The sequence below is a fragment of the Hordeum vulgare genome, chromosome 3H (assembly GCF_904849725.1).
Source record: "Hordeum vulgare subsp. vulgare chromosome 3H, MorexV3_pseudomolecules_assembly, whole genome shotgun sequence".
In the NCBI taxonomy this organism is placed as follows: domain Eukaryota; kingdom Viridiplantae; phylum Streptophyta; class Magnoliopsida; order Poales; family Poaceae; genus Hordeum; species Hordeum vulgare.
The window spans coordinates 553,283,535-553,310,830 of record NC_058520.1 but is presented as its reverse complement, the minus strand read 5'-3'; the positions used below and the strand labels follow the sequence as shown (position 1 = coordinate 553,310,830).

Below are 27,296 nucleotides of genomic sequence, written 5' to 3'. Positions count from 1 at the left end.
CATAGTCCCAGGATACAAAGTCCTTACCGTATTCTCCTTGAGCTAAGGACACACAGTCCTCGCCCAACACTCATGGTAAGTCTTTAGGGCAGACTTCCAAACCCTCACAAACTTGGTCACCCAGCAATCCACAATTCAGTGCTGGATGCTCTGGACCATAATGCCTAACCACATGGAGGATGCACGGTCCTCAAAGGTAACAAGCATCGGTTCCACACACGAACAATCTCTTCACTGATGCTCAATTAGTTTGGGGTTTTTGGTTTTTGATTTGGGTGTTTGGGGTTTTTCCTCACTCATGATTTTCTCTCAAAGTCTTCGGGGAATGGGTTGCTCTTAAATGAGAAGTGTCAGTTTCTCTCACGGAGCAGCCAACCAACTGGTGGTTATGGAGGCAGCTATTTATAGTCATGGAGCAATCCCGACATGAATTGATATAAATGCCCCCAATGATATGACCGTTAGGTGGATAAGGTTGGGGACAGCTGGCGTGTGGCGCAGCAACGGTTGGAACGTTTCAATCGTGAAAGTCCTCATGTCACTCATGTTCCTCACTGATATGTAATTCCCACTAGCGAACACCTAACTCCTCGGTTAGAAAAAATTCCTCAGAGGCTGGAAAATCTTCATCCGTGTCACTGAAGAATTTGACTAAGCTGCTGAAGATTTCCAAAGGCATCATCCAAAGGGTTTGTATGTGTAGGCTTTGAGATGAGCATCACTTGGAAAGTTTTCCTTAGGTTTTTATCTCAACCCCCTTTAACAGTACGGTGGTCCTATGATGCAGAATACAAAAAATGAAACTATGAAAACGAAAGTCTTCACGCTTCAAAGTCCTCGCGTTGATTTCTTCACGGACACACCAATTTCCTCACTTGCAAAGTCTTTAGAGGAAATACCAAAGTCTTCAGCCGAAGACTTACATTTTTAGGGGTCGATATTCTTCGAATAACTCAAACTCCTCATCGACATCTAGAGCATGTGTACACTCACAAACATATCAGTCTCTTAATCTATAAGTCTTCAATACACCAAAATCACTAAGGGGCACTAGATGCACTTACAGTAGTTGCATATGCTTGCGAGAGGGGGTAATCATAAGTGGGTTGCTTCTTCAAGTAAGAGAACACCCATGCACCGGTCCACCCATATATCAAATTATCAAAGTAATGAACGTGAATCAACTCAACGTGATAAACATGACTAGACGACAATTCTCATGTATCCCCGAGAGCGCTTTACTTTTTATAAGAGAACTTTCAGGCTTTTCCTTTGCTATAAAAGGATTGAGCCACCTTGCTGCACCATTGCTACTATTGTTACTTGTTACTTATTAGAAATTATCTTGCTATAAAACTATCTATCACTGTTATCTACACCACTAGGAGAGAATACCTTGCTAAAAAACTGCTTAGCATTTCCTTCTGGTCCTCGTTGGGTTCGACACTCTTACTTACCGAAAGGACTATGATTGATACCATATACTTATGGGTCATCACACCGCCATGATTCATGTCAGTGTTTCCCTTTGACTCATAGCATGTGGGGTTGCCAAAGGGGTTGTGTCGCCTTCACAGCTTCGGGGTGCCAAACGGACCGCGCTGCCTCGCTGAGCGCCTCTCGCCACCACGGTCGGCGGACCCCAAGTGACATTTGCACGGACGCAATGGATTCCGGTGAATCATGTTTGACCTTTGTCAGGCGGACTCCTCCCAGGAGTGACAAAGAGCAACGCAAACAACTATCTCTTCCTCGGGGCTCGCATGGTTCGAGGTCCGAGTCCACAAATCGAGAGAGGTTAGACTCGAATCCGTTACTTGCCATGTCGGAGAAGGTCAGAGATCGTTAGAGTGGAGGTCGGGGGCAGAGTGGAGTGAAGTGATTAGAGCTTGGTCTTACATGTGAATAGGAACAAATATATGGGGGTCGGGGTTTGGATAGCGTGGGACGGTTCCAATGTGACGGGCGTGCTCACACCTCCTCATATGCGCCCCAAATTTAGACTAATTACGACGGATGATGGTGAGGCCAGGTGTTTGAGGCCGGTATGAGAAGTTTTTCTATATCAGATTTTTTGATCAATTGATGACCAGACCATCCGTCTGTCCGTACTTAGAGCATCTACAACCAGACCCCTCGTACCCGTATGAAATGCTCGGTCACGCTGGTCGGTCACAGACCGGTCACGAAAAGTTGATCCAAACGGGATCCTCAAACATGCCTTAAATGTCCGGGCTGACCGGCACCCCTCATATCCAGCCCAAATATGGAGCGGGGGCACATGAGGCGTGTCCGGGCACGTCCTCCACATCCGTTTGACGATGGGGCTCGACGTGGAGTAGCCCGTAATCCCAACGGCCCGATCAGCGCGTCGACCATCTCTGCGGTGTGAACGCTGCATGGCGCCGCTCCGTCTCATCGCCCGATGCCAAATTCAGCTATTTAAGCCAGCCGACGCCCCCCATCCCTAGCAAATACATCTCCTCCCTCTCTCCGTTGCAACCCGAGCCCATCCGCCTCCTCTCCCCCGCTCTCCCACGCTCTCCAGTGTCAATATGGTCCACCGTAGGATCACCACATACGTGATACTCTGTCGGGGCGCCGAATGCATATCGAGGCGGAGATCCAGGAGAGGCGCGCCGCCCGCATTGCTATGGGTCTGCCTTCGGGCTCGTCGGAGCCCGAGGAGGAGGAGGAGCAGCCAGAGGAGGAACTGTCGGAGTCGATGGAGGTGGCGGTATGGAGGAGGATGAGGCGTACCAGCCTGCTCCGGGCTTCAACATGGCAGACACGGACGCGGAGTTTGTTGTCGCCTAAGCCGAGGAGATTGCGGACTAGCAGGTCATCCTGGAGTTCACTCAGGATGAGGCTGAGGTGTCGGCCAACCGTAGGCTCATCCGACAGAGGTAGGCAGAGGTCGGCACGCTCTTCGATGAACTTGATGCGGAGATAGCGGCGGAGAACGCCGGAGCGAAGCAACCGGAAGGGGCGGAGCTGCACGTGCCGCCCATGTATCCGTCGGAGGTCACGAAGATCGTCAAAATCTCCGACAAGGAGTAGTAGGTAGGTTTCTACGTAATATGTAGATTTTTTTCGTTTGCATGCTTTTGTATGGATTTGAGAATCTAGTATGAGATATTCGGATTCAGATCTGTTTATTTGAGACGCGTCCGATCACTCCCACTAAAAAGGGTTTCCCCCCGCTTTGTATTACAAAGCAATCAATCGATACAGCCAACGATGGGTGCTGGGGCAGACAGCACAATCATGCCCAAAAGAAAGACAAAAGAGAAATAAGAGAAAAAAGCGAGCAGCACCGGATCAACGAAAGTTGTAGTGTCCCGCAACTGTTGCGCCCACCGGATAATTCCACCACACTCCAATGCCATTTGATTGTCGCGTGCCAAGCAACACCTTCAAGAAGGACTACGACGATGACGACGCTGATGCCCGGACAAGTCCTAGGATTTCTCTCGCCACGCGGAGGGGAGTGGGGGAGGGGTACATCCGATGCCCTTCAGGAAGGGAGGGGCGCCCGCAAGCGTCAGTGTATCAGTGTCGGCCAGATCCGACAGAGATTTCTCTCGAACCCTCGCACCCATCGTCCGGAACCAATCATTAGCTCCACCATGCCAACCACCCACCAACATGCGCCACCACAGTCACGAGGACACCACCGTCGTCTCACCACATCAAATGCAGCAATGCCGACTGGATTGAGACACAGCCACCGTTGATAGGGACCGGCAGTATCACAGCCGCGTGGGAGGGGACAACCTCCACCGGCTCAGGCGGTAGCAGAGCGGACACAGGAGCAGGGGCATGCCTGACTAATTTCCCACATTGATCCCGTTAAGCCCCTGACAGCCGCGCTGCAGCAGAAGCAACACAGGAGTCGCCGCCCCTATCGCCCGTATCGCGCCAGACCAGCCGAAGATCGAACTGGCCCACTTCGACCCAGATCTAGGCCCTAAGGGCCCATATATGGGCCAGCATGGCGTTGCCGGCCAAGCCCTCCGCCAACCGCCACCACCGCCAAGGGGCCGCGCCGCTGCCCGGTCTGCCACGGGGCACCGCCACCGGAGCACGCCGCCCGAGCCGAGAACTGCGACGGGAAAAGGCAGGGGGCGCCGCCGCCAGCCTCACGACGCCGCACGGGCAAGCGCCCGGCCACGCCTGCCAACAAGAGCGACGAGAGGGAGGGGAGGTTTGGCGGCAGGGGAGGAAGGGACCGCCCCGGTCGCCTCGTTTGGAGAGGAGACGCGGAGGAGAGGGGGAGGGTACCTAACGCGTTCGCGGACGTTTGAGGTGTCATATTTGCAATCTTCGACTATAGATGCTCTTACGGGACGGCTTGGGGAGCTCGGGTGTAAATAGATGCTCTCACGTTGAGCTCTACAGCGCCCAACGAACGAAGTCGTGTGGTGGGGCTGTGCGTATCTGTGTCGCTACGAAACGGAATGATGTCGCCTACGTGCATGCAGGCCCTATGCAAAGCTCTGGTCCTGGTTCCGGCGTGTTCAAAATGAAGAAAAGGCTCTGGTCCTAGTCCCGACGTGTCGACATACCATTACCCCATACACAAACATTGTATGCTGGGATGTGTGGCGCGATAGGACCATGCATTTCCATTTGGACGCGCTGACCGGCAGATGTCAAACGCCACGGAAAATGCGCTACAAAACCAGTGGATGGGTATGTATGCTTACTCAATGTTACTAGAGTACAGTACATGATTACATACATGCTCAGAGCTTACACACACCAGTAAAGTACTAGTAGCTGGTATACGAAAATAAGCTAGCAATGGAATTGCCTCCGGTCCGGTACTACGACCATGTGATGAGATTCCTCGGCGCTCCAAAATCCCGAAATCCAGCGCCGAAAACCAAAAAGGCCAGCTGCTGCTCTCGAAGTTTGAATACAAAGCACCGGTAGGTTAAGTTGCCATCCTTTTCCAAAAAAAAAAAAAAAGAGTTCAAGTTGCCATGTCGGATTCGGGCTCGATGGCAGATCGGAGTCCGTGGCGAACCATCATCTGCGCGTAGAACTCGGCATGCTCCTGTTCAGCCATCATGGAAGTATCTCTTATTAAACCAAAAAGTCACCAGTAGTACTGCATCGAGCCATAACCCCCCGTATTATAACAAATAGTTGGAGAAAAGTGAAAAGTTAAGGGGTGTCCTCCAAGTCTTAGGGCTGTAGTAGACTGTTTTGTAAGTAGCTTCGTGTTGGCTCAACTGAAATCTACTAAAACGAAGGCGTGCCCCGCGCTAGCTACCAATAAAGGAAGGAGGGCGTGCATGTACCAGTACTACCTTGACGGCGACGATGACGAGCGCGGCGCCTTTCTGCCGGGACTCGTGGAAGAGCTGCCGCGCCGCCTCGGCCGTCACGGACGGCACCACCTGCGGCAACGCCGTCTCCACTGCACACCACACCACACCACAGCACACACGCACACGATAGCAAATCATGAGTCGATCCAGACCGCAAAAACACTTGCAGTGCGTGTTGTATAACAGCACCTATGGTCAACTAAAACGTACGATACCATGCTTCTCGGTGTGGCGAGGGTCGTCTAGGAGCAGCACCTTGTAGCTGTCGCCGCTGCCGGTGGCCTTCCGGTCCTTGAGCCTCCCCGTGTCTCCTCCTGCATGAAGATGCAGTGCACAACGCAATATATATCAGTATCAGTCAGCGCGCGCACCCCAACGTCAAAAACGGAGAGTTCGAAACGATGGTTTGATTTGGTTTGCCTAGGCGTCGACGAATGCGCACCTTCTTGTGCTGGGGGGAGGGTGTCGAGCTGGGACTGGTCGAAGGCCGGCGGGTCCAGCACCGCGCCGCCGGCTCTGGTCGCGCGCGCCACGGCTGCCATCGCCTTCCTCGGCCACTGCTGCTGAGCTCTCCGGTTCACGGCGACGCTCGAGGGTGGCGCCGCGGCGGCGGTGCTGTGGAAGCTGAGTGCGGTACAGGCTGCTGCTGCTCTGCTGCTGATCGCCATGGGAACTACGGTGGCGTCTGGCAGCGACGAGATTTTCGTGTCAGATCGCGCAAGGGAGGCGAGACGAGCAATGCGATGGACGGGGATGGAGAGTGCGTGTGCGTGACCTGAGTGACGGTCTCGATGGAGCGATTTATTCAGGGCTTGGCAAAGAAACTGCCAAGAAAAAATGCCAGGAATTTCGCGTCCATTGCTTACCTCTACCACTCGTGATGAATTCTTCCTTTCTCCTCAACCATACAGAGAACACGTAGTCCAGGAGGTAAACACAGCGCAACGCATTTTTTTTCGCTAGGAAGCAGAAGGAGACAAACAAAGTGGCGCTACAACTGTACGAATTAGAACGCGCATCTGGAACAATCCAGAGTTCAAGCGGCCCAGATCGCCACACATCAAGTTGGCCGGCAACGACCACATCCTTGTTTTCTAGCCATCGACAGCAAACGGGCCTTAATGGAACGTTCCAGAAACAACACAAACCCAAACGCCGGTAAGGATCCAGAACCAACCACAAGAAAACTGCACTCGTGCATCTTAAGCAATCGGATAGATACATTTGACCGGAGGTGAAAACAAGACTCAAAACTAAAAATGAAAGGATACTTAACCATACAAGCGACCACAAAAAAAAAAGCATAACAACGTGGAAACAGCAGAAGATGGGCAAGGGACGAGTGTGTCATATATTTCCATATTGTATCTGTGGGCATGAAGAACGCTACGTTCCATTCAAAAATTTACAATATGAAAGTACAAAATTGCATTTTCGTATACCAGCTATTTACCCTCTATATCCCATGAAATTCTTGAGCCGAAAGATGATGTCACAACGGCTCAACAAGTCATGACCAAAAAACAAAAGGTTCATATATATACTCCAGACATGCGCGCAATCACCTGACTAGAACAAACGGCCTCAGACCACCTGATAGTTAGCAGTGATCAGTCGAACCTGCTGTGAATATTTTGAACTACCTCCCTGCAATGAAAGGATGGCGGTAACCTGAAACCAGAATTTGCAGGAAACCATAAGAATTACAGATTCAAGGAGAAACATCCAACCTAGACAGATGGATTAACTCAGCCCAAGCAGAATGGCACCGGAGACTAGATGTGGTACAGGGTCACCAGGTAAACAGTACGTAAGAAATACCCCACATCAAGAAGCCCATAAATAAAATGCTTCCAGCATCAGTTTACGACTAGAGACCTGGTACTGTAAACTATTTGGTTTATCCTTTTTCCAAAGTGCTTCTCCTAAAGAAATGACGAGGCAATGATGGACATAAAGAAATATGAAATGTGGCTGGAAAATTAACTGCAAAGCAGAGTAGATCAAAATGTCATAAAAGCCAGTAAGAGGACATCCTACTGTTTGACACATGGAAATTGGAAAGGAAGAGGCAACATATGTGGGCATTTTTTTACCATACACAGTGGTTTTTCATGCTGAGTTAGCTAGGTGGGTAGGGACAAGAAAGCAAAACATACAAAGTCTGTTGTGCGTACTGTAGAGACTACAAATATTCAACCAAGCCCAAATGCTAGTCAAATGATGTGATACAGCCAGACAACCATGCAAATTCCACACTCAAATACTAGTATGTTATTCTGAAGTGGCCAACAGTATATCATTATGCTTATCTGTGTCCATAGTTCTGGAGTCACTAGAGCAAAGCAGGGGAAGATGTAAGTATGCATGTAAACAAGTAATATAACAAACCTTCACGTTACTAAATGTATTTGATGCAGAAAATCCAACCGAGATGGGAAAAAATGTTGATGGATCAGCAGCAGGAACAGAGAACTCCATGGAACCACTGCAAAAAAAAAAAGTGATATCAACACCATGGGAACAAACTGCATGATAGAAGTAACACTAATGAGAAAATATACTTCATGTACCTTAGGTTGGATTGATCGATAAGAATAACAGACCATTCCAACACAGAGTTTCTTGCGTCATACCTGGATAAATAAAGACACAAGACTGTGAGTGCAGGTAACAAGTAACTCGATGGATGATCGAGAGAAACTTGCATAAAGAAACTATTTTAAAGAGGAATGAATGGATGGATGACCTTATCGTCCGAGTATATCATTTTTTATGTGGAATAAATTGAATCGCTTGTCTTTAAAACTGCTTAATTTATTACTACTATACATAAAAATGAAATACTGAGCCATGTTAAATACAGCCTAAATATACATCAAATTACTGCTCCATTTGACTATAAACTGTCCTTGGACTCAGGTGTCTTCACAGTACGAGTCTTGTGTGAATCAAGAGCATAGTTGTTTCCAAAATTCCAGTCTATAACAATGTTTTGGAAGTGTTTGTAGCATGTTATTTAACAAGTGTGTGCATGGAAATCTGTCCCACATTTAGTGTTTGTTGGTCCGTGCACATGCCGGGCATATGTTAGCAGGGTATTTAAGAGAAGATGAGGAAGTTAGAACATTACCTCCATTCCCCATCTATCTGTTTTACACTTGGAGCATCCCTAAGTGCGGGCAGAGGGATAGAGAAGACAACATTGTGCAAATCAAACATGTCTGAAGCTTCATATTCAATGTTCACAACAGTTGTATTTCCAGATGTTGAAGGCCAGCAACTGACTGGAAGTGGCAAAAACAGGTTACGCAAGTACAAACCAGCAAGCTACTAAAAGCAAACAGTTGCAGTATATACCTGTCAATGGCAGAGAAGACTCATTCAACCCCTCGATTCTCCATTTCACCAGGGGTGTTTCATTTTGACCACTGGGGAAAGGCCTGGTTGGATCTCTTGCCCCGACAATTTTCTGGCCGTTGAACAGCTGTTTGTCAATATTAGGGTGCGTCCTGAAGCTAAGTCCAGGTGCATCTTGGTTCTCAATCTGTACCAAATGTAGGGAAAAATTGTATCTCCAAATTAAAATTGAAGTAGTTTCAAACGTGCTGTTAGCCAAAAAAGCAGTGCTTGCAGGCAAGCAACTCCTACTCATGTTGCTACAGTATCAGGTACTAAACAAAATTGTGATCACTTTTCCAATCTAAAAAATTAATACTGTAAGATAGGACAGTGGTGAGTTATATATGTAAGTTCTGTTACTGTGTGCTATGAGTGATCTAACGGACCCTTTCATTAGTCACATCAATGGATATTGAGGACTGTACAAAACAGTGTGACCCACTACTATTAATACACATGAACAGAAGCTTTATGCAAATTCATATTAAAACTGTATTAACAGATTGCATTGCTTAATGGTCTGAATGTTCCAAGTGAACGAGTCGTATGAGAATGTAAAGATCCAGAATTCAGACGTAGAAAATGACCTGCAACTGGATATAACCATCAGTGTCATTCAGAACTTGGAGAGCAAGGGTTCCTTGAACATCAAAATTAGTAACTCCGCCATCCCTTTTAACTGTGGCATTCAACTTCTCTTCAATGGTCACTGTGATAGGATCACTTGGTGGAAGAGATGATGATGACCTTGACTGAATTGCGCTTAGTTGAGTATCATCCAGAATAACTTCTCCTTCAGCTTTCAAAGACTCCAGGAACTGATTTGGCTTGTGTGCTTTACTTAATTTCATTCCAACAGGCATTTTACTAGGAGCAGAAGGAGCAGATGGTCGCCCTGTATAAATGCACCTAGCAGTTAACACAAATAATAGCCACAAAGCCAAATCTCATACTCATCTCTCCTCTAACCACACATCACCATAAAAGAAAGCTTTACTGTTTGAAGTCATGCAACTCTAAGCAAATTGGTGAAATATGTGAAAGGAGATATTTCTTTGTTGCAACTGCTCTATTTTTTTCCTTATTAATTGGTTGTGAATCAGAACACGTCATAACTTTCAAACACAATTATTGAGTCAAGTCACTATATGGAAACAAGGCACTAGATAAGCAGCAAGAACTAAGATGATAATTTACTTTGACTCAACAGATAGTTACATCTTTTAATTCATGACAAGTCACCTAGTGCAAAAGTAATACTCCATGCTAGGGAGTTAGTCTACTTGAATAGAACCAATTGCAAATGCCTGATAAAATGAATAGGGTAATAATTACATGAATCCACTGTGATATCCAGATTCCATCCAATACACCATCAATTATTTATGCACAAATTTACTGAAGTATAAGATACTACAGATTGAAACATAAATATTAACATCAGTGCTAAGAGAGAACAATATGTTACTAATACATAGGTTTCCGTTTCCACACAGCATGCATTTTTCTGAGTACAAACCTTTTGTCTTGTCAGTAAATATAGGATTAACCTCTGACCCTGGACCACCTCTAATGTTCATGTCATTAAAGTTATTCGGAGTTTTTGTCGGAGCAAATCCTTCCCCAGTCTTGCCTCTATCAATCTGCACACAGTCCAGCAAAAAAGATTGTTATGGGGGACTAGTAATAGGGGTGGATATCCCTTGTAACGCATAAACTAAGAACAAGTTTCTTGTTCGAGTAAAATGTAGGAGAAACCTTGCTTTTCTCAATCTCAGTAACTTTCCTCCTCATGAGATCATTAGTATCATTTATCTTGCTTTGCATGATCAGCTTGTGAAGCTTCTCTTCATGGCTCTCCATTTCACAATATTGTTTAATTTGTGGAACAGTCACATTTTCCTTGTTTCCAAGAGAAATGGCTTCGTCAAAAGCAAATATAAGTTGGAAAGCGGCCTTGCGGACACCCTCTTCGTCCAATGAAGGGGAGTATTCAGGTACCTTTATAGATGTTCAAGGAAACCATTGCAACATTGAGTTGATTTTTGTTCCAATAAGTTCGAAATGGAGTTGTTGGCATTTAGGTTTTTTTTTTAGATAGCTACATCTTTTCTTTTCCTTTTTTTGGTACAACCTTTCTTTCTAAAATTGCAACAACCTAGCCTTTGACAATAGGAATATAACATGATTGAAAGTAGGATACAATTTTAGAGAGCAGCCTCAGTGTGTCCAGATCTTCAAGGATGTTGCTCTGCTTATTTGTGATGAGTAGCAGATACAGCTCTTCAATTGGTTGATAAACATAACGAACATTTTCTGTCTCAACATAAGTATGTTGCTTTCCAGTTCCAACCAACTTTGGAAATGCTGCAAGTAGTCCCTCGATCCTTATCCGAGACATGTCAACATATTGCCTTGAAGCAAGTGCTGCAGTTCAAGTAAATAAACAACATCATATCAAACATAGTATACAGATGTACACACAAACATACACTAACAAAAACATAAATCATAGATGTACTGAACAAAAGTGAAGCAGAAAGGCCGTTTCAGAGCTGTTGTTTTGAACAACTTTACTCATCCATATAACAATGGATGACAAATTTTCATATATGCATACAGCTAGTAAGATTAGGCTGTATTTACGTTTTTTCTTGAAAATATTATAAAAAGAGGATATAACTCATATGAGAATCAAACACAATAAAAGGACTTTAGTAATTGCGGAATTTCAAACACTCACCCTTTCCAGACTTTGATATTATAGAAGCTGCCAGAACCACCTGAGTGCATATAAAAAGAAACAGTCATTACTTCTGAGTAGTGCTAGGGAAAAATTATTACTACTTAGAATTAATGAACTAAAATAAAGCAGTATTCCACTGTGCTGCGTGTCCTGAATGTAGATGGGCAAAGTAAGTTTATAACATTGGGAATAAAACAGCAAAAGGTTGCAGGGCAACAATTGGAAACAATCAGTCATTACCATTTTCAGTGGTTCGTCAGTCCCAGGAATTACCAAAGCCAAGTTGGCAAGTTATAAAACTGCAAGAGAGAAGCTAATTATTTCTCACAGAAAAGGCATGCAAGATAGTTGAAACTTGAAAGAATCGAGAACTGAGAATCTACAGCCACTCATATACAAAGAGTGGCCAAGAAATAAATGTTTTATGCACATATCAAATAGGTTTCACTAAATATTCTGCCACTTAAGTTTTGCTCGTGGCAGAACAAAAATAATTCACGAGGTAGCCATAAATAAAAAGCAAGAACACAAAGACTAGGGAACATATACATACATTATGAACACAAGTGAATTCAAGACATATTTTCCTAGACACATACCATATTCTAAGAATTTCGAAAGTACAATGTCCACATAAGTAGGTAACTGGTAGACGTCAGTTAAAATAACACTAGCCTAAAGCATTCACTATGAAGCAGATGCAGACTGAACACTATGATCAGATATCCCCAATCAAACAACATCAGCCCACGTTAAAAAAAAATCTAAGACCCTCGAGCTAAACCATCCATACAAATCGAGCATAATGTAGATAGGCCCGGCAGGCTACTGATATGGCAACGGCTAATCTGACATACGAGTTGCCATCCCAGAACCGAACTGACATCTTCAAACTCGTCAGCCCGCACACTCCTCGCACTCCAGGCACGAGCCATCTCAGAACCCAACTATTGCTGACACTGCTAACTATGAGCCGCTATTGGAGTTTACTACAGATCCAAACTGATAGCCGCAACCTGCAGCCGCTCCACGCACCGACCGTCTGAACCCGAACCGATCACAGATTCGCGAACAATTAGAGGCGAACAATGCCTCGCGAAAACGGATTACAGATTCACGGATCTGGGAACGCGGGCGAGAAGGCTGGTTGGCGCGTAGGGGACTCGACTCGTGATGGATCAGATCCTGGCGCGCACCGGAGTATCCGGCAAGAGGCGGAGCAGAGCAAACCCTAGTGGGCGAAGAGGGGGGGCGGCATGGCGTGTGATGGGGAGCGGGAGAGAGAGGAGTTGCGCCGTACCTGAGATCCGCGAGGCGCGAGCTATGGAGGGGCGGAGGAGGGAACGGACCGAAGGAGCAAGACGAGGAAGGTCAGCTTTTATGTAGGAGAGTTCCTTCGGGTTTTTTTTTTTCTGAGAGGGACAAGGAGGAGAGTTCCTTCGCACGCCGGTTTCCTCCTGGCCTTTTTTTTCGGAGAGAGAGAGAGAGTAGGTTTCCTCCTGGCTAACGACGACACGCATAGGCCGACGCCTAATGAGCTGGGCCCGAGACCAGTATCGGAGAAAGCCCAAGTTCTTTCTTTTGACATGTAAACCCACTAGTTAGCGAGCGCTCTTTTGAAAGCCACCCAACGAGCAGTCCCACGTATAGTTACTTGACGCATTCTCGTTATGTGTCACATTCTGAGCGCTTCCTTCTGATTTCATTTTTTATTTTTTTGGCATGTATTTTCGGTTTTTTAGATTTTTTTTTAGATTTTTTGTTTTAGTTTTTTATCGGTTTTTTTAGCTTTTTGATAAAAAAAATCGCAATATTTTCATAAAAATATGTGCTTTTTAATTTTTTGTGAGAGATACGGTTTTGCTTCTGCGATAAACATAATTTTGCCTTCACGAGAAGCATGGCCGTGCCTTCTGAAAACGGAGAAAACTCAATTTTTTTTTTGCGAGAGGCACGGCTTTGTTTTCATCAGAGGCACGGTTTTGCCTTCGCGAGAGGCATGGTCGTGCCTCTTGGAAAAGGAAAAAATGTGTTTTCAGTTTTTTTTCATGAGAGGCACGATTTTACCTTCGTAAAAGGTACGTCCGTTCCTTTCGAAAAGGAAAAAAACATACTTTTTTCGTGAGAGGCACGGTTTTCCTTCGTGAGAGGCACGTCGTGCCTCTCGAAAAGGAAAAAAATATAGAATAAATGTGTTTTCTGTTTTTCTTTCCTATCGTGAGAGGTACGATTTTTTGGTTCTTTTTTAATGAAAAGAATCATCAAAATATATTAACATGTAATCTAGTTTTGAAGATCTCGATGCAAGAAACCCAATGATAAAAATGGTTCAAGATTTGGACACACAATTTAGAAAATATAATGTTTTAAAAATACAAATCTATGAGAAAAAGAAAAACTCAATTAATGAATTTTAAAAGATGATTCCTCAATTAGTGGTTTAATTATAGAGGGCTATAAGTGCCCCTAAAAATAAAGAGGGTTATAAGTAGGATTTGGTAAATTGGATAACCAAGCACAGATTTTCGCAATCGCTATTTCTTAATAATGTATGAATTCTTGGAATATTTTTATTTAACGCATTTTGTGTCAAGTAGCCATTCATGACGAACTAGTTGGAGAGGGACAAAGGTATCCTTATTCCACCAGGGTTTAAGTTTTGGTGTTTGCACTGTTTTTTGAATTTATTTCAGAATTTTCTTCGATGCGTTTTAAGTGGAAGGAGATGTTTCTGTTGACGACGAGATGCTTACGATGACTTCGTAAATCTCAAGATAATATGTTTATTCAGTTTTTCGAAGGTACTCATAAGGATAGGTTATGCGTATGTACGTTCATAATAAATATATGTGTATTTATATTAACTAGCAAATATGCCCGTGCGTTGCAACGTAAAAAACTATTAGATTGTACAGGTGTGGTAGATATAAAAAAGTATGATTTCATAAACAAAAAATATGATGCTCATCGCGACTTGATTTCTTAAGGTGTCACAACATAATATTTAATGGCTGAGCAAACTACATTTACGGACTCTGTCTGAGCTATACTGATGAATGATGTGTCTCGATTTAACTTAGCGTAGCGGTGCTTACCATAACCAGTATTCTGATACGAGAATAAACATAATTGTGTACAAAACTAACCCATAAAAAGTTGTGTTAATTTGGTTGAGTTCAGCGTTGTACAAAACACGAAAACCTTTTTTTGCCTAACGCGAGGGACTAAAAAAATTTATAAAACGACCTTCAGAGATCTCGTAATAAAACCTTTATGTAAGCGACATTTAGTTTTGTTCATTATTTACGGATGTGTTTTAATTTTTACGAACATTTTCTAAAAATAGATGGAGATTTTTTTCAAATTCCTGAATATGCTTTAAATACCGGATCATTTTAAAAAAAATGAACATTTCTTACTTCATGAAAAATTATTTGAAATTGTGATTTCTTTTATAATGTGTGAGCAATTTCTGAACTCATGAACTTTTTATGATTTTTCGAATATTTTTCTGAATTCACAAATGGTTTATCATTTTCCTACTTTTTTCAAACTCGAAACTTTTTGATATGCAATGGTCTAAATAAAATCATGAAATGACCTTTACAAATCTCTTAATAAAACCTTTACGTAAGCGACAGTTCGTTTTGTTCATTATTTATGAATGTGTATTAATTTTTACGAAAATTTTCTAAAAGATGATGGACAATCTATTCAAATTCATGCATATGTTTTGATTACTGGATAATTTTATACAAAAATCATGATCATTTAGTATTTTATTACAATTTATTTGAAATTGTGATTTGTTTTATAATATATGTGAGCAATTTTCGAACTCATGAATATTTTATGACTTTTTAAATATATTTGTCGAATACACAATTAGTTTTTGCTTTTTCCTACATTTTTTATACTCATAAATTTTTGATACTTTGTTCTTTTAAAATCTGGAATTAATTTAGGGAAGAAAACAAAAATAAAAAAAGGAAAAAAATACAAAACAGGGGCGTCCCGACCTGCACATGGGTTGGTCCATGCTTGAGAGAGGTAAAGAAAAGGAGAGAAAACATGTGAGAACAACCAGGGATCAAACCCTGGTCTCGAGTCTGGAGCTTTAACCGTTAGCCATCGCGTTACTCATTGGTTGTTGTTCTCCTAATGTATCGGATGGTATAACAGCAAAGAACTGCACAGACTTCTAAAATCCGAAAAATGAACCGTTTTTTGACTTACGAGTGGCATTGATGGGAAATTTTAGCCAATATGGGGACAATTTAAATGACGGACGACCAGAAACCGTATTTGCTTTATTATTAGGGAGAGATGTTTGCGTCTATACTGTGTTAAAGAAAAATGTGTTACAACTATGACTCGCTTCTGGTAAGATCGGAGTCAGTTCTCACAGCTTGCGAATGGGCCAGTCTAACTAGCGGACACAACCAGGCGCCTGCCTGAATGGACCGGACCAGCGCGCAGGAGGGCACTGCCTCGGTTTTCTTTTTTCATGTTTTATGTTTTCGTTTTTTGCTATCTTTTCTTACTAAGCGTTACATTTTGTTGAGTGATTTAGTGTTTTTGGTTAAATGATGTTTGTGCATGCGGAAGGTCTCCTAGGATCAAAGAAATTGCCCAAAAGGAAATCAATACTATCCACGTCATAATTCATATGGGATTCTCAAACTTATTAAAGAAAAAAGAAGCAATCAAAGAATTAAAGAAAGATCTATAAAAGGAAATTAAGTCTGTAAACCAGTCATGGAATATTCCCACTATTGTCTCGCATAGAAGACCTAGGGTGTACTTAATAAATAAATGGATATATATCTAGAAAAAGAGAAAAGAGGTGAGGTGGGGGAAGGGAACTTCGGCTATGGGCTAGTTAATTAAAAGTACTCCCTTTGTAGTAAAGAAATATAAAAGTATTTAGATCATTATTGATAGAGGCGAGGGTGTCCCGATCTTTTGATGAGGACATGGCTACCTTAGATACGACTTAAAGGATTTTATATTTGCATATTTGTGAGGTGATTTTTTATAATAATTATGTAATAATTTATTTATGTTATCCGAAATAAAAATACTTCACTTATTTTTACTCCATGTCTAACTGCAAAATTATTGAACGATTGCATGAACCACGTGTGAAGATAAAGGAAGAGGAAATGATTAAGTGTTGTTCAAGAAGTCTTTTCAAATCAAAGGAAATGATTATGTGTTATTCAAAAAGTTCTCTCATGTCACTTTTAGCCCAAGAAAAGATAAAGTTCAAGTCTTTCACGTTCTGAACTCAGATTTGAACTGCACAGACATACCTGTTTCAAAACGTCAACAACTTTTCATACGGACTCCGAATTGGGTGATTCTTTTTTTGTTGGAAAGTAGATTTTGTGTACGTCAATTCAGAGATGCAATGTTGAATAAACGCTCAACGGTGGTACCGTGCTGGTCCTAGTCTAAACCGTACTAGCGACGCGAGTCTAGAACACTAAAGGAGTCGCGACATATCACAAGTATCAGCAACGGATGATATGAAGTAGCTCTAAATAGCAAGATATAAGTAATGATCACAATGATAGTAAAGATAATGATGATAAATAATCGGTAAGCATGATATACCAAAACTCTATCTCCAACTTTCCTTTGGAAAATATTATGTTAAATTTGTGATATTTTTCTCTCAAGATTGCCACTGACCCAAGCTTGTCAATGCAAAAAGAATCACTCAATTCCGATTTCATATGAGGAATAAAAAAAATCGGTAACAAACCTAAAAAATATTGATAAACTTTGTTTGCGATCTTCGGAGGGCAAAAATTCCTATTTAGAAGCCGATTTGAAGGTGACAATAGTGAACTAGCTTGATGAATTATTCAGATGCGTCTCGTCAATAACTCTAATTTGAGTACTCGTAGAGCCAAAACAGACTTCGTATGAGGAAGATACACATGTTTTACTGAACACTATACAAAAGAATTTTCAATCCAAATTCACATATGGATTGAGTCTAGATGGATCCGAAATTTGTTTTTTTCTCTTCCCTATTTTTTCGCTCACTTTTCCCTTTTTTTTATCTTACTTTTTTTCCTTCTTTCCAATAGATGACAATGACCGATGGGAACTGGTGGTGGCAATTGATGGATGGTGGTGGGCGACAACGAAAGGGATGGTGATGCAGCGGTGGTGTGACTAATATGAATAGAACTCGAAACTCTAAAGGAACTAGACACTAAGACCAACAACTCGACACGACGATGCAACCAATCATTCAACTATGCAAGCACTAAAGAGAAAAATTGTAAAGGCTCATACTGGCTTGGATAAAGATGAATAGATCTAACTTTTGTGTGTGTGGCTTTTTCTTGGGTAATAGGTAATAAAAATAAATACAATCTAGGGATAACTCGAAATTCTCATCGAGCAACCTGAAAACTGACATCACTTGATAGAGGCGAGGGTGTCCCGGTCTTTCGATGAGATGGTGGCTATCGATTTGGTGGAGACGATTTTGAGGATCCGACTACCAACGTGCACGCCGTTGCACCTTGGCAATCGCTAAACAAACTCCAAAAGGTTATTGACCACGCCGGAGCACGATCAACCTGACCACGAAGGTCCCTTCCTACAAGCAATTGAAGAACAAGCAAGAATATGATAAAAACTATCTAAATATTGCGAATATATATGAAGTATTGGTAAGGGTTCGGATCCGAAAGCGGTCTTGGTCTGGTCGTTGGGCACAAACGAAGTAAAGAAGTTGTAATGCCTAACTTTTAACTAAATAAATCCCAACCAAAAAGCTACTAGGCTGATCTATTTATATAGGAGCAAGGGATGGCAGCCAAGGAGGTGGGGTGACGTCCCAAGGCATCCTAAAACTAACCCTAGGTCGTGCAAGGCCAATGAGCCCAAGTGGAGATGATGCAACTTTGGACTTGTAGCTTGACTCAGACCCCAATGCAACATGAGATTGTTTCGTCAATATCTCCATGCTCCAAAGAATTTTTTAGGTGATTTCAATTGGACTGAAACGTACATAAAATGTACTTCCAAATAAAAAAGAATCACCCAATGCGGAGTCCATATGAAAAAGTTGTTGACTTTTTGAGTCGGTTATGCTTGTGCAGTCCGAATCTGAGTCCAAAACGTGAGAGACTTGGACTTTATCTTCTCTTCGGCTAAAAATGACGTGAGAAAACTTCTTGAACATCACATAATCATTTCCTTTGACGTGAGAGGATTTCTTAAACAACACTTGATCGTTTCCTCTTCCTTTATCTTCACATGTGGTTGGTGTAAGCGTTCGACAAATCTGCATTTAGGCATGGAGTAAAAATAGGTGAAGTATTTTTATTACAGATAAAATAAATAAATTATTGCATAATTATTATAAGAAATCACCTCATAAATATGTAAATATGAAATAATACTTTAGGTCGTATCCAAGGTAGCCATGTCATCATCAATTACTTTAACAATCTAAAAGCTCTTGTTTTTTTAAGGAGAGAGTACTTGATAAGCTTTAAGCAGTTCTATGCATCATATAATTTTTGTAGTAAGGATTATAGCTTGTTTCGTTAGAGAAAAAAACTCATCAATTTGACCAAACTTTCCGCCATTTTCTCCTGTCAAGTTAGCAATTGTTGAATATATTAGCAATATTTCGATCAATTTAATCCACGTATAAATCACTAGCATGGCATTGACAAAGATAAAATACATGTTGATATTTGATCACGCGAGCACAAACTACGTTAACGGTAGATACATCTACATATAACGCTAGCATGGTCGAAACATAAATCAATAGGAACGGGATAAACAAATTATAACCACCAATCGGCCAGGCGGAGGTCGCGACGACGATGGCGGGGCGTCCTCGGTGGTCTTCTTCTTGGCTTTGAGTTTCTCGGTGAGCAGTGGCGTAGAAGACGCTCCCCAATGCAATGGAGTCACCGGCGACAATAGTAGCAACTGAATGACAGGGACAGTGCGAGTGGAGCAGATGTGTTCTAATCTCGTGATGACCTAACCGACAAAAATAAGCGCATAGGTATGAGCTATGCTCAGCTCATTCCCGATGCACGTTGCGACGGAGGAGTGTGTGAGGATCACTTCTCTTTTCAAACTCCAATAACATGTGAAATAGAATCCTAATAAGGAGGTCCAACTCTTTCTTCATTAGCAGGATGAGACTAAACTTCTCACGATCTATTGTCATGACACCTACATGGGCTTTAGAGATTTTTTTTTTGAAATTGTTGGATGGGCCTAAAGCCAACCTCATATTTTTTTAATCTGTCTATCGCTATAGAAGGTGCCCAAGGAGACTGGTCTAATTAGAACTAGCAACTTATATCTGCTATAACTCAAATTTCTATTTAGTGAAATATTTATCCTCCGGTTATTAGTATTTGAAGGAGGGGTGGGTGGGGTGTTTACAAGAGTGTAGTTTCAATGAAAAAAATCAAAAATCCTATTCTACTCCCGAGATCAAAATGCTCCTTGGTGAAGAATAAAATAAAAAGATAGTAAAAAATTCAAAAAATATGATTTTTTATGATAAACTTTGACAAATGTTTTACATACATACCAAAATTCAGCACAAAATAAATATTTGTGTTTGTCGTGGCAAAGAAAACGAAATTAGCAGTCCAAAATGTATCCAAAACTAGTATTTTTGGAGCATTGATTTTGTTTCTTTTGTCATGACTTTCAAGAATGTTATTTCGGTCTGAAATATTACAAACATACAAAACATTTGTCAAAGTTTATGACAAATATAAATCATTTTTTAAATTTTTCTACTAACCTTTTTGAGCATTTGTGCTCGGGAGGCAAAAACTCCATGTCCGGAAAATATATATTTTTTCCTATTTCCTGATTCATAGGATCGCACCAAAGGATTTTCATAGGACGACATTTTTCCCTACCTAGTTTTCCTAATCCTGAATTCCAAACAAGCCACAAAGATCTCTCATCAAGTATTCAAGTAACGGTACCCGCAAAAGGAAGTATTCAACTATTCAAGTAACGGCAACCCCTGAAGATTTCGTCCTAGATGGAAACAAATTATGAATCACCCACAGCACATCCTAAGAAATCAAAAACTAACTGCACAACCACAACAGAAAAGTGTGAGGCGATTTAAAAATGGAAGATGCATCTGTAGGCCTTCAGAGCCATGTGTTTCTGGAATCATACGGCAACGAAGTCATAGCACTAGTATATCTCTTACTTATTGGAGTTGGTAGTGGTACCTTTGAAGAAACGTTACGGCAGGTGCTTACGCAGTACCACCATCTAAAGTGCTGGAGTACAAATCAAGCATTATGCAAGAGGCATTGCCTAAAACCGGCGGCTGCAGATGCAAATGCAAAGCGAATTTGATGATAGAAAGAATCCTTTTCAGACCACCTGATGGTAAGCGAGTTTGCTACAACCTATCTGGCTAGCAATCACGCTTCATAATCCTGTTGCAACCTGATGGTAACTGAATCCAGGGTCGCTTCTTTTCCGCCGTTTCAGAAAGCAAAAGCCACAATGTTGCAAAATCAAAAGAATCAGTAGCCTAAATGCCAACCGTAGTAGCCTTTGATGGAAGAAAATACAGGTTTTATAACAAGTGCAAGCCAACTGGGAAAAACTGAAACTGCTCTAGGTACCAAGTGCAACAACTCAGGATGCCAAGCGGCATCATCCTGAATCAGTGATTCAGTTGCCATAACATACACATCAAGAACACATGCATATCTCAATAGTCAGGAATTTTGGGCGTCTTACATTTCAAGCATGGTGGTTAACAATAGTAGGACTCCAAGCCAATAATGTACATACTCTCGAAAAACTCATAATGTACACTGAAAACCAAGCGCACACCAATCATCTCACCTTTTTTTTTTACCTCTTCACATTCCTTCTCTGCAGCATCACACACCACAACCCACAGAGAAAAACCTCTGTCTGCAAACAGTTAGAATCGTCTCAAATCAACCCGGACAGATCATACAGTTTCACGGAGGGTTCAACCTTGCAATCTAAACTAGAGAATACAAAAACGGAAAAGATGGCGATCTAGCAATCATAGGTGACAATGCCTGACGTTCATTGGATCATATCAGGCAACATGGACATCCTTCAGGGAGGCAGGATCCACCTTCGGAGGATCCGAATGGCGCCTCGCTCTTTCCTTCAGCTTATCTGCCGGTGTGACATTTGGTTTCTCTGCAGCTGGGAAGGACAGGCGCTTCTTTATCGATGAGTGGACCAGAGATGCTCTATCAGGGACCTCAAACTTGTCGGCGAATACCATGTGGTACCGAGACTTTGCCCTTGCAGACTTCGTGGACTGCATGTAGCTGGGGAGAGCTGGAGTGCTTGTTAGGCTCGCATCATCCTGGATCGAGCCTCCACCTGTGCTCAGCCTCCTTGGGCGCTCAGAGCGTATGCTTGTGATGCTCCTCAGGTCATCCTCCCTGTATAGCCAGCTATCTCTTGGACTTGAAGGTCTGAATTTTCCTGCAACAGAAGGGTTCTTTGATGGGGGTGTTGATGGTGATTGCCGGCTTGGTGGACGGCTCGACTTGCTTGGTGTTGCAGGCCTCTGGATTGAGAGAGCACGGGGCACAAAAGTTCGAGCAGCGTTAGTGCTGGGATTCTTCGTCAGAGCAGTGTCTTTATCCTTGTTTGACACCACTCGGTTCTCCCAAGGCCTTGCTGACATCCAGCGTTCCATCCAGCTCCAGCCCCAATTAGGATTCCCTTGGTCTGTGAATGTTGGTGTTACAGTTCGACCAGAATTCTTCCACTGCATGAGATAAAAAGAAATGGAATTGGCGATATAATGAGAAATACTACTACATATACTGAGAGGAAAAATACAATTACAGTAGGTAAAAGCAAGGAGCCCACAATAGAAGTACAATACATCAGGGGAAATCAAAGAAGTCAGCTTGCCTGATGAGAAAATGCATATGCAAGTGCTCTTTCTCGTCTTACTGCAGCTTCCTGTTTCATAATTAAGCTGGCCTCAATCTGTTCTTTGGATTGATGGCTATGATCCCAGTCTTCATCGATCTGCAAAGGAAGTTGGATAGTATAGAGATGTAAGAAATTTGTTACATCAGAACTATAACTCAATATTTACAACAGAAGTCTAGCGGCATTAATCGGTACCATGTATGTATCCAAACTCTTTCTTCAATGTGAGTGGTATGTTTTTACTATTTATCACTAATAACTCTTTCTACTGTAAATATAAAATAGGCAGGTAATGCCCAAAATAGATTCTTTAGCCATCTAAGACGCCTACTGAATACAAACAATAAATAAATACTCTAAAGCTGAAGTTATGGAGAACTGGTCTTGACCAGTTGGCTAGAGGCGCGCATGCAAGCGTGTGCCCATACCGCGGCCTGCGTTCGAGCCCTCGTGGTTCTCCTTAATTTAAGAAAACATGGGAGCTAATCCCAGTTGCTCTAGTTTTATGTTCATAAAAAAAAAAAGACGAGGCTTGCAAGGACTACTTGAAAAACGGTGCTCACCTTCATTTTCTCAAGTTCCCTTTGATGCTTCAACTGGAGCTGCCTTTGGAGAGCCTGTTTCTCCTCCTCCATCTTCACCCTTCTAGAGTAGATTTGGGTTTGAACTCTTGCCATTGTTTGTGTGCAATGCAAGGTGTGGGCAGTTTGGCGTTTGACGGCATTTCCATCAACTAGCGACTTCAGCCTAACTAGTCCTCTCAGCGCACGCAGTGCTCTCCTTGCCTACACAATAATTTTGCAAATTGAGTGACTAATCAATTTACTATCTAAAAAAGAAGAGTTAGGAGTCAATGCCACACAAATACAGAACATATATATGACTTTTCATGCCACAAGAAGTAAGGTTTAAGAGTTCTACTCTAATAATGGTTTGCGCAATTCTGTATTATTTTTATTCAGCTGTCATATCATCATTCACATTCTTATGCGTAAGAACATCGAAATCATCAAATGAAAGTATGATTGAATATGACCAGCAAAGCACAATCTTGGCTGTATTCCAAATTGGACCAACGACATGATAATGATGGATTAGACAACAACTCTCTACCAACCAAATCAGGTATATTAAAGGATATTAATTCATACCAGGCTGACATCTTACATACATGTTCTCAACTGTCAGTAAAAACAGAAGATGGTGACTCAAACCAATGACAGCATATGGTTGATACTGTATTGCTAGCAAGTGCAGACATTAATACAGATAGATAACAACAGCGAGTAATAAACATCCAGCAAGCGTAGATGCATTACCAGATAACCCCTAAAGGCGGTCTGAATCTTGACAGCGGCGAGTTCTTCCTGCGAGCAAACAGGTGCCCTTGATGTCGCTGTGGGGACTGCTGTGAGGCGGACAACCTCAGCAGCGGCCTGGGCAGCGACGGCAGCGGCTTCCGCAGCGACAGCAGAGGCAAGCGCAACGGAGTAGGCATGCTTGTTTTGTTCACTCTCCGTTTCGACTGGCTTGACATCTTTTATCTCCTCAGGCTGTGGCTGAGGAGGCTGTGTAGGCGGCAGAGGCAGCGGCAGCGGCGATGGAGCTACTGGAGTGATGTCTGACACTGTCGAGGTGGGTGGATCAAAGCGCTTTGACTTGCCAAATGGCCATTTCCTCCTGGATTTAGGCTTGTCTGCCTTCTCAGTCTATATACAGGTCGCCGAATGTCAAAATGGTTGAACTGACAAAGCTTTACTGAAAAATGAGATGCATAATTCGAGTCAAATTGTAGATGTAAAAGTATAGTATTTTTATACCTTAGCTTCTTTCCCCTCCGGATCAGAGGAGCTGAAGACTCTCCTGACAGCACTAAACCACTTCCCTTTCTTTGCCATACTTGGTGTCCCTTTTATGCACCTTCTTCACCTTATAAAGTATACAGAACAGATCAAAGCTTCAGAACACTAATGACAGAAGGGGAAAAAAGGCCACAAAAGAAAAATCCAAGGTTTACACAGTATGGATCACAGCATATGTGGATCGGGCACAAGGACAGTTGTCCCACCAAAATATATTTTTAGAGATCAAAAGGTACTGTCGTTCCCCAATCAAACAAGCATCCATGTGTAAATAAAATCAGAAAGAAAAGAAACAGGTTTTGACACCTAGAAGAAAGCTTGCTGACAGAAAATCAGCCACGAACAGCGGAGCCAAGCGGGCCTACACAATTCTAAGCTCGTCAAAATCTTAAGCGAATCGAGGAGCAAAAATAGCAGGCGGAGATTTGAGAAGATTAGATACAGCAGGACGTAATTGTGCATCATAAGTTGCAGAACATCGCAAGAAAGGCATCTTTTGGACGCAGAGAGATATCCTAGTTCCGCGCGTTACCCCTCGACGCTCCATCAATCGGGCAGTGAAAACAAGAAGCGGAGGGATCAGACACCAACCGAATTTAATCCCCCACATAAACCCTCGCTCCTGCGGCCGAAAGCCCAACCCTGAGCCGCACCTCAAACTAGAGCAGAGAAGAAGAGCGCGGCAAGGAAGAAGAGCGCGGCGCCCGAGAGGAAAACAAGAGATCCGACTTCCACATCGAGCGGGAGAGAAAGAGGGCGTGCGAGCTTTCACCTCAAAGGCAAGCAACCGCCGAAAGCCCTGCCCGCCCACCTCCCGTCCCTCTGAAGCCACCCGTCGTGGCGGCTCGACCTCGACGGGTCAGATCAACCAACCGGAGACCGGGGGAGGCATTGCGGAAAGTGGCGGAGGAAAAGGAAAGGGGCGGAGGAGAAGGAGAAGGGGCAATGGGTGGTGAAGTAGCCCACCTCCCCCCAGGCAAATACTACTACTACTACTACTATTCCTCTTTTACTATGCTCACCTCACCTCACCTCACCCGTCGCTCGGAGGGAGGAAAGGCGCCTCACCGTTTCGCCGAGAATTGATTCCCGCCGGTGGGACCTACGGCCGTGCGGGGACCACGGCGCGCGGGGGAGCAGGCCGTTGGTGGCGCGAGCGTACGACGGCGAGCCGTTTCGACTGTCCTTCCCGATCTCTTGTGCCCCCCCACTGGCGCGTCGCGGTCGCGGTCACGGTCACGGTCACGGTCACGGCGTCGCCGTCGCGCGCCCCCAGTGCCAGCTGAGACGCGCCGTCCCCTGTCGCCTCTTATGGGAGGAGGACGAGACGAGGCGGTGCCCGACCCCCCGCGGACGTGCTCCCCCGCGCGTGCCATCATGCTCCGGTCGCCACCAACCAGATTCGATACCAAAAAAAAAAGAAAAAAAAAACGTCGCCCGCCCGCGTGACGTTCTCCTTCTGGGCCGGCTCGTTCCGTGACACCTGTATCAGGCAGGCGTGGCCCCACGCGAACGGTCTCTTTTCTCGAGACGGATCCGTCGCCTCGCTTTAGGTTTAACCCCGCCCGCGCGTTAATGAGGCGTTTACGCCGGCTTGATTGCCCCCGCTGTTTTTTCACCAGCTTTTGTAGTACGTACTACTCGTGTGCAGCGCAGAAATCTCGTGTAAAGCGCTACTCTTTCCGCGGCCGTTTCGTTTCGTTTCGTCTGTGGCTTTGGCTTTGGCCTTTTCTTTTCGCCGTCTTCCCCTGGAGAACGGATCGGATGCGTGGCGTTGCAGCCGCGATGGCGCAATATGATACTACTACTCTGGATCGGGGCGATGGTGTCAGAGGGACGCTGACGACGAGACGAGATCCGTTCCGTGGCTTGCCCGGAATTGTTTGTTAATCTGCGTGCGCCAGCCTTGCATGCGGTGTGCTGTGCTGGATCTTGGCGGGGCCTGCACTGCGCCGGAGATAGGAGCGGCCATCGGCCATGGCCTTTTGCCTCGGTTGCCGCTGCTCCAGCACATGCAGGACGCAGGCGCCCGACCGGCTTTACCCCACGCCCCGGAGCGCCTTTTCGGTACAATTTACTGTTTTTATTATTTTTCTTAAAAAGTTATGGCCTTGTTTGAAACCGTTCAAATTATATAATCCGATTTTATAATCTATTATGTCTGCAAACATGATAAATTATATTGCAGTTTATAAAAACTAGATGGTTAGATTATTAAAAACTCATAATCTACTCTATCCAGCTAAAATCAGATTATGGATTACTAATAATCCATTACCCTTGGAAACTTATAGATAACTAGGAAAAAGGCTCGTGCGTTGCAACGGGAGAAAAAATGCCTACACCCTCCTAATGAGAATGAGACTCTCCTCTTCCAATGGAAGACTCATTCGGCATGAATGGACAAATATTTTTCGAGATGGATGCACAATTATAACCACAAAAATTAACTTATTCTAGATTAGTTTTGTGTTTTTTAAATTACAATTATACAAGATACATCAATGCACCTGTAAATATGTGAATACATATCAATATATCACATTCGAGATCACAAAATACAGTTGCTCCTTTTGGATAGGGACTACACGAAGATGATGCTTAATGGCCTAAGCTCAAATCACATCCATGCACCAGATGGGCACGCATGTGTAAGGCCTTGCATTGGATTTTTGCCCTCTGGTCCTCTAAGTATAAATCGACGAGGTAGTACTGATTGAGAGTTACAAAAGAATTTATTCGAAAAGATTTATATGTTCAACTATTGGCCTTGTTGCCATGAATTTTCTACACAGTAATAATGTTCCGCCAAAGCCCCAATCCATCATTTTCTCCTCTCCTTTCCCCAAATGGAAATGCAATAATCCGTTCTCAACTTAATAATGAAAGAAAATTAAAATAAACAGTGTTTAGGTACCATTTGACATCGCTTCCGAATAATTAAAAGACCTAGTCTCAATGGACCAG

The 27,296-nt window shown here is 43.4% G+C and overlaps 3 protein-coding genes across 8 annotated transcripts; all 3 read right to left on the bottom strand.

The window, feature by feature from the left end:
- Positions 1-4,674: 4,674 nt before the first annotated feature.
- LOC123444975 (ATP-dependent Clp protease adapter protein CLPS2, chloroplastic-like) lies at positions 4,675-6,576 on the bottom strand. Of its 2 annotated transcripts, none has more exons than XM_045121882.1 (4): positions 5,782-6,576; positions 5,555-5,653; positions 5,310-5,428; positions 4,675-5,062 (listed from the first exon to the last, which is right to left on the bottom strand). In XM_045121882.1, the coding sequence occupies exons 1-4, from the start codon at positions 6,005-6,007 to the stop codon at positions 4,979-4,981; spliced, it is 528 nt and encodes a 175-aa protein (XP_044977817.1). In that variant the 5' UTR covers positions 6,008-6,576; the 3' UTR covers positions 4,675-4,978. The 2 variants fall into 2 exon arrangements, with proteins under 2 accessions (XP_044977817.1, XP_044977818.1); XM_045121883.1 differs by having other exon boundaries at positions 4,676-5,062; positions 5,319-5,428.
- A 91-nt stretch (positions 6,577-6,667) lies between these two features.
- On the bottom strand, positions 6,668-12,891 carry LOC123444974 (coatomer subunit delta-3-like). The gene is made up of 12 exons (XM_045121880.1): positions 12,788-12,891; positions 11,728-11,786; positions 11,485-11,524; positions 10,945-11,168; positions 10,500-10,742; positions 10,261-10,384; positions 9,329-9,636; positions 8,700-8,886; positions 8,473-8,626; positions 7,913-7,975; positions 7,731-7,827; positions 6,668-7,010 (listed from the first exon to the last, which is right to left on the bottom strand). The coding sequence occupies exons 2-12, from the start codon at positions 11,728-11,730 to the stop codon at positions 6,924-6,926; spliced, it is 1,530 nt and encodes a 509-aa protein (XP_044977815.1). The 5' UTR covers positions 11,731-11,786; positions 12,788-12,891; the 3' UTR covers positions 6,668-6,923.
- An 8,325-nt stretch (positions 12,892-21,216) lies between these two features.
- On the bottom strand, positions 21,217-25,694 carry LOC123444972 (protein IQ-DOMAIN 3-like). Of its 5 annotated transcripts, none has more exons than XM_045121879.1 (6): positions 25,352-25,694; positions 24,288-24,396; positions 23,787-24,176; positions 23,031-23,252; positions 22,444-22,563; positions 21,217-22,294 (listed from the first exon to the last, which is right to left on the bottom strand). In XM_045121879.1, the coding sequence occupies exons 2-6, from the start codon at positions 24,363-24,365 to the stop codon at positions 21,605-21,607; spliced, it is 1,500 nt and encodes a 499-aa protein (XP_044977814.1). In that variant the 5' UTR covers positions 24,366-24,396; positions 25,352-25,694; the 3' UTR covers positions 21,217-21,604. The 5 variants fall into 5 exon arrangements, with proteins under 5 accessions (XP_044977814.1, XP_044977811.1, XP_044977812.1 ...); XM_045121876.1 differs by having other exon boundaries at positions 25,398-25,633; XM_045121877.1 differs by having other exon boundaries at positions 25,102-25,357.
- Positions 25,695-27,296: the final 1,602 nt, after the last annotated feature.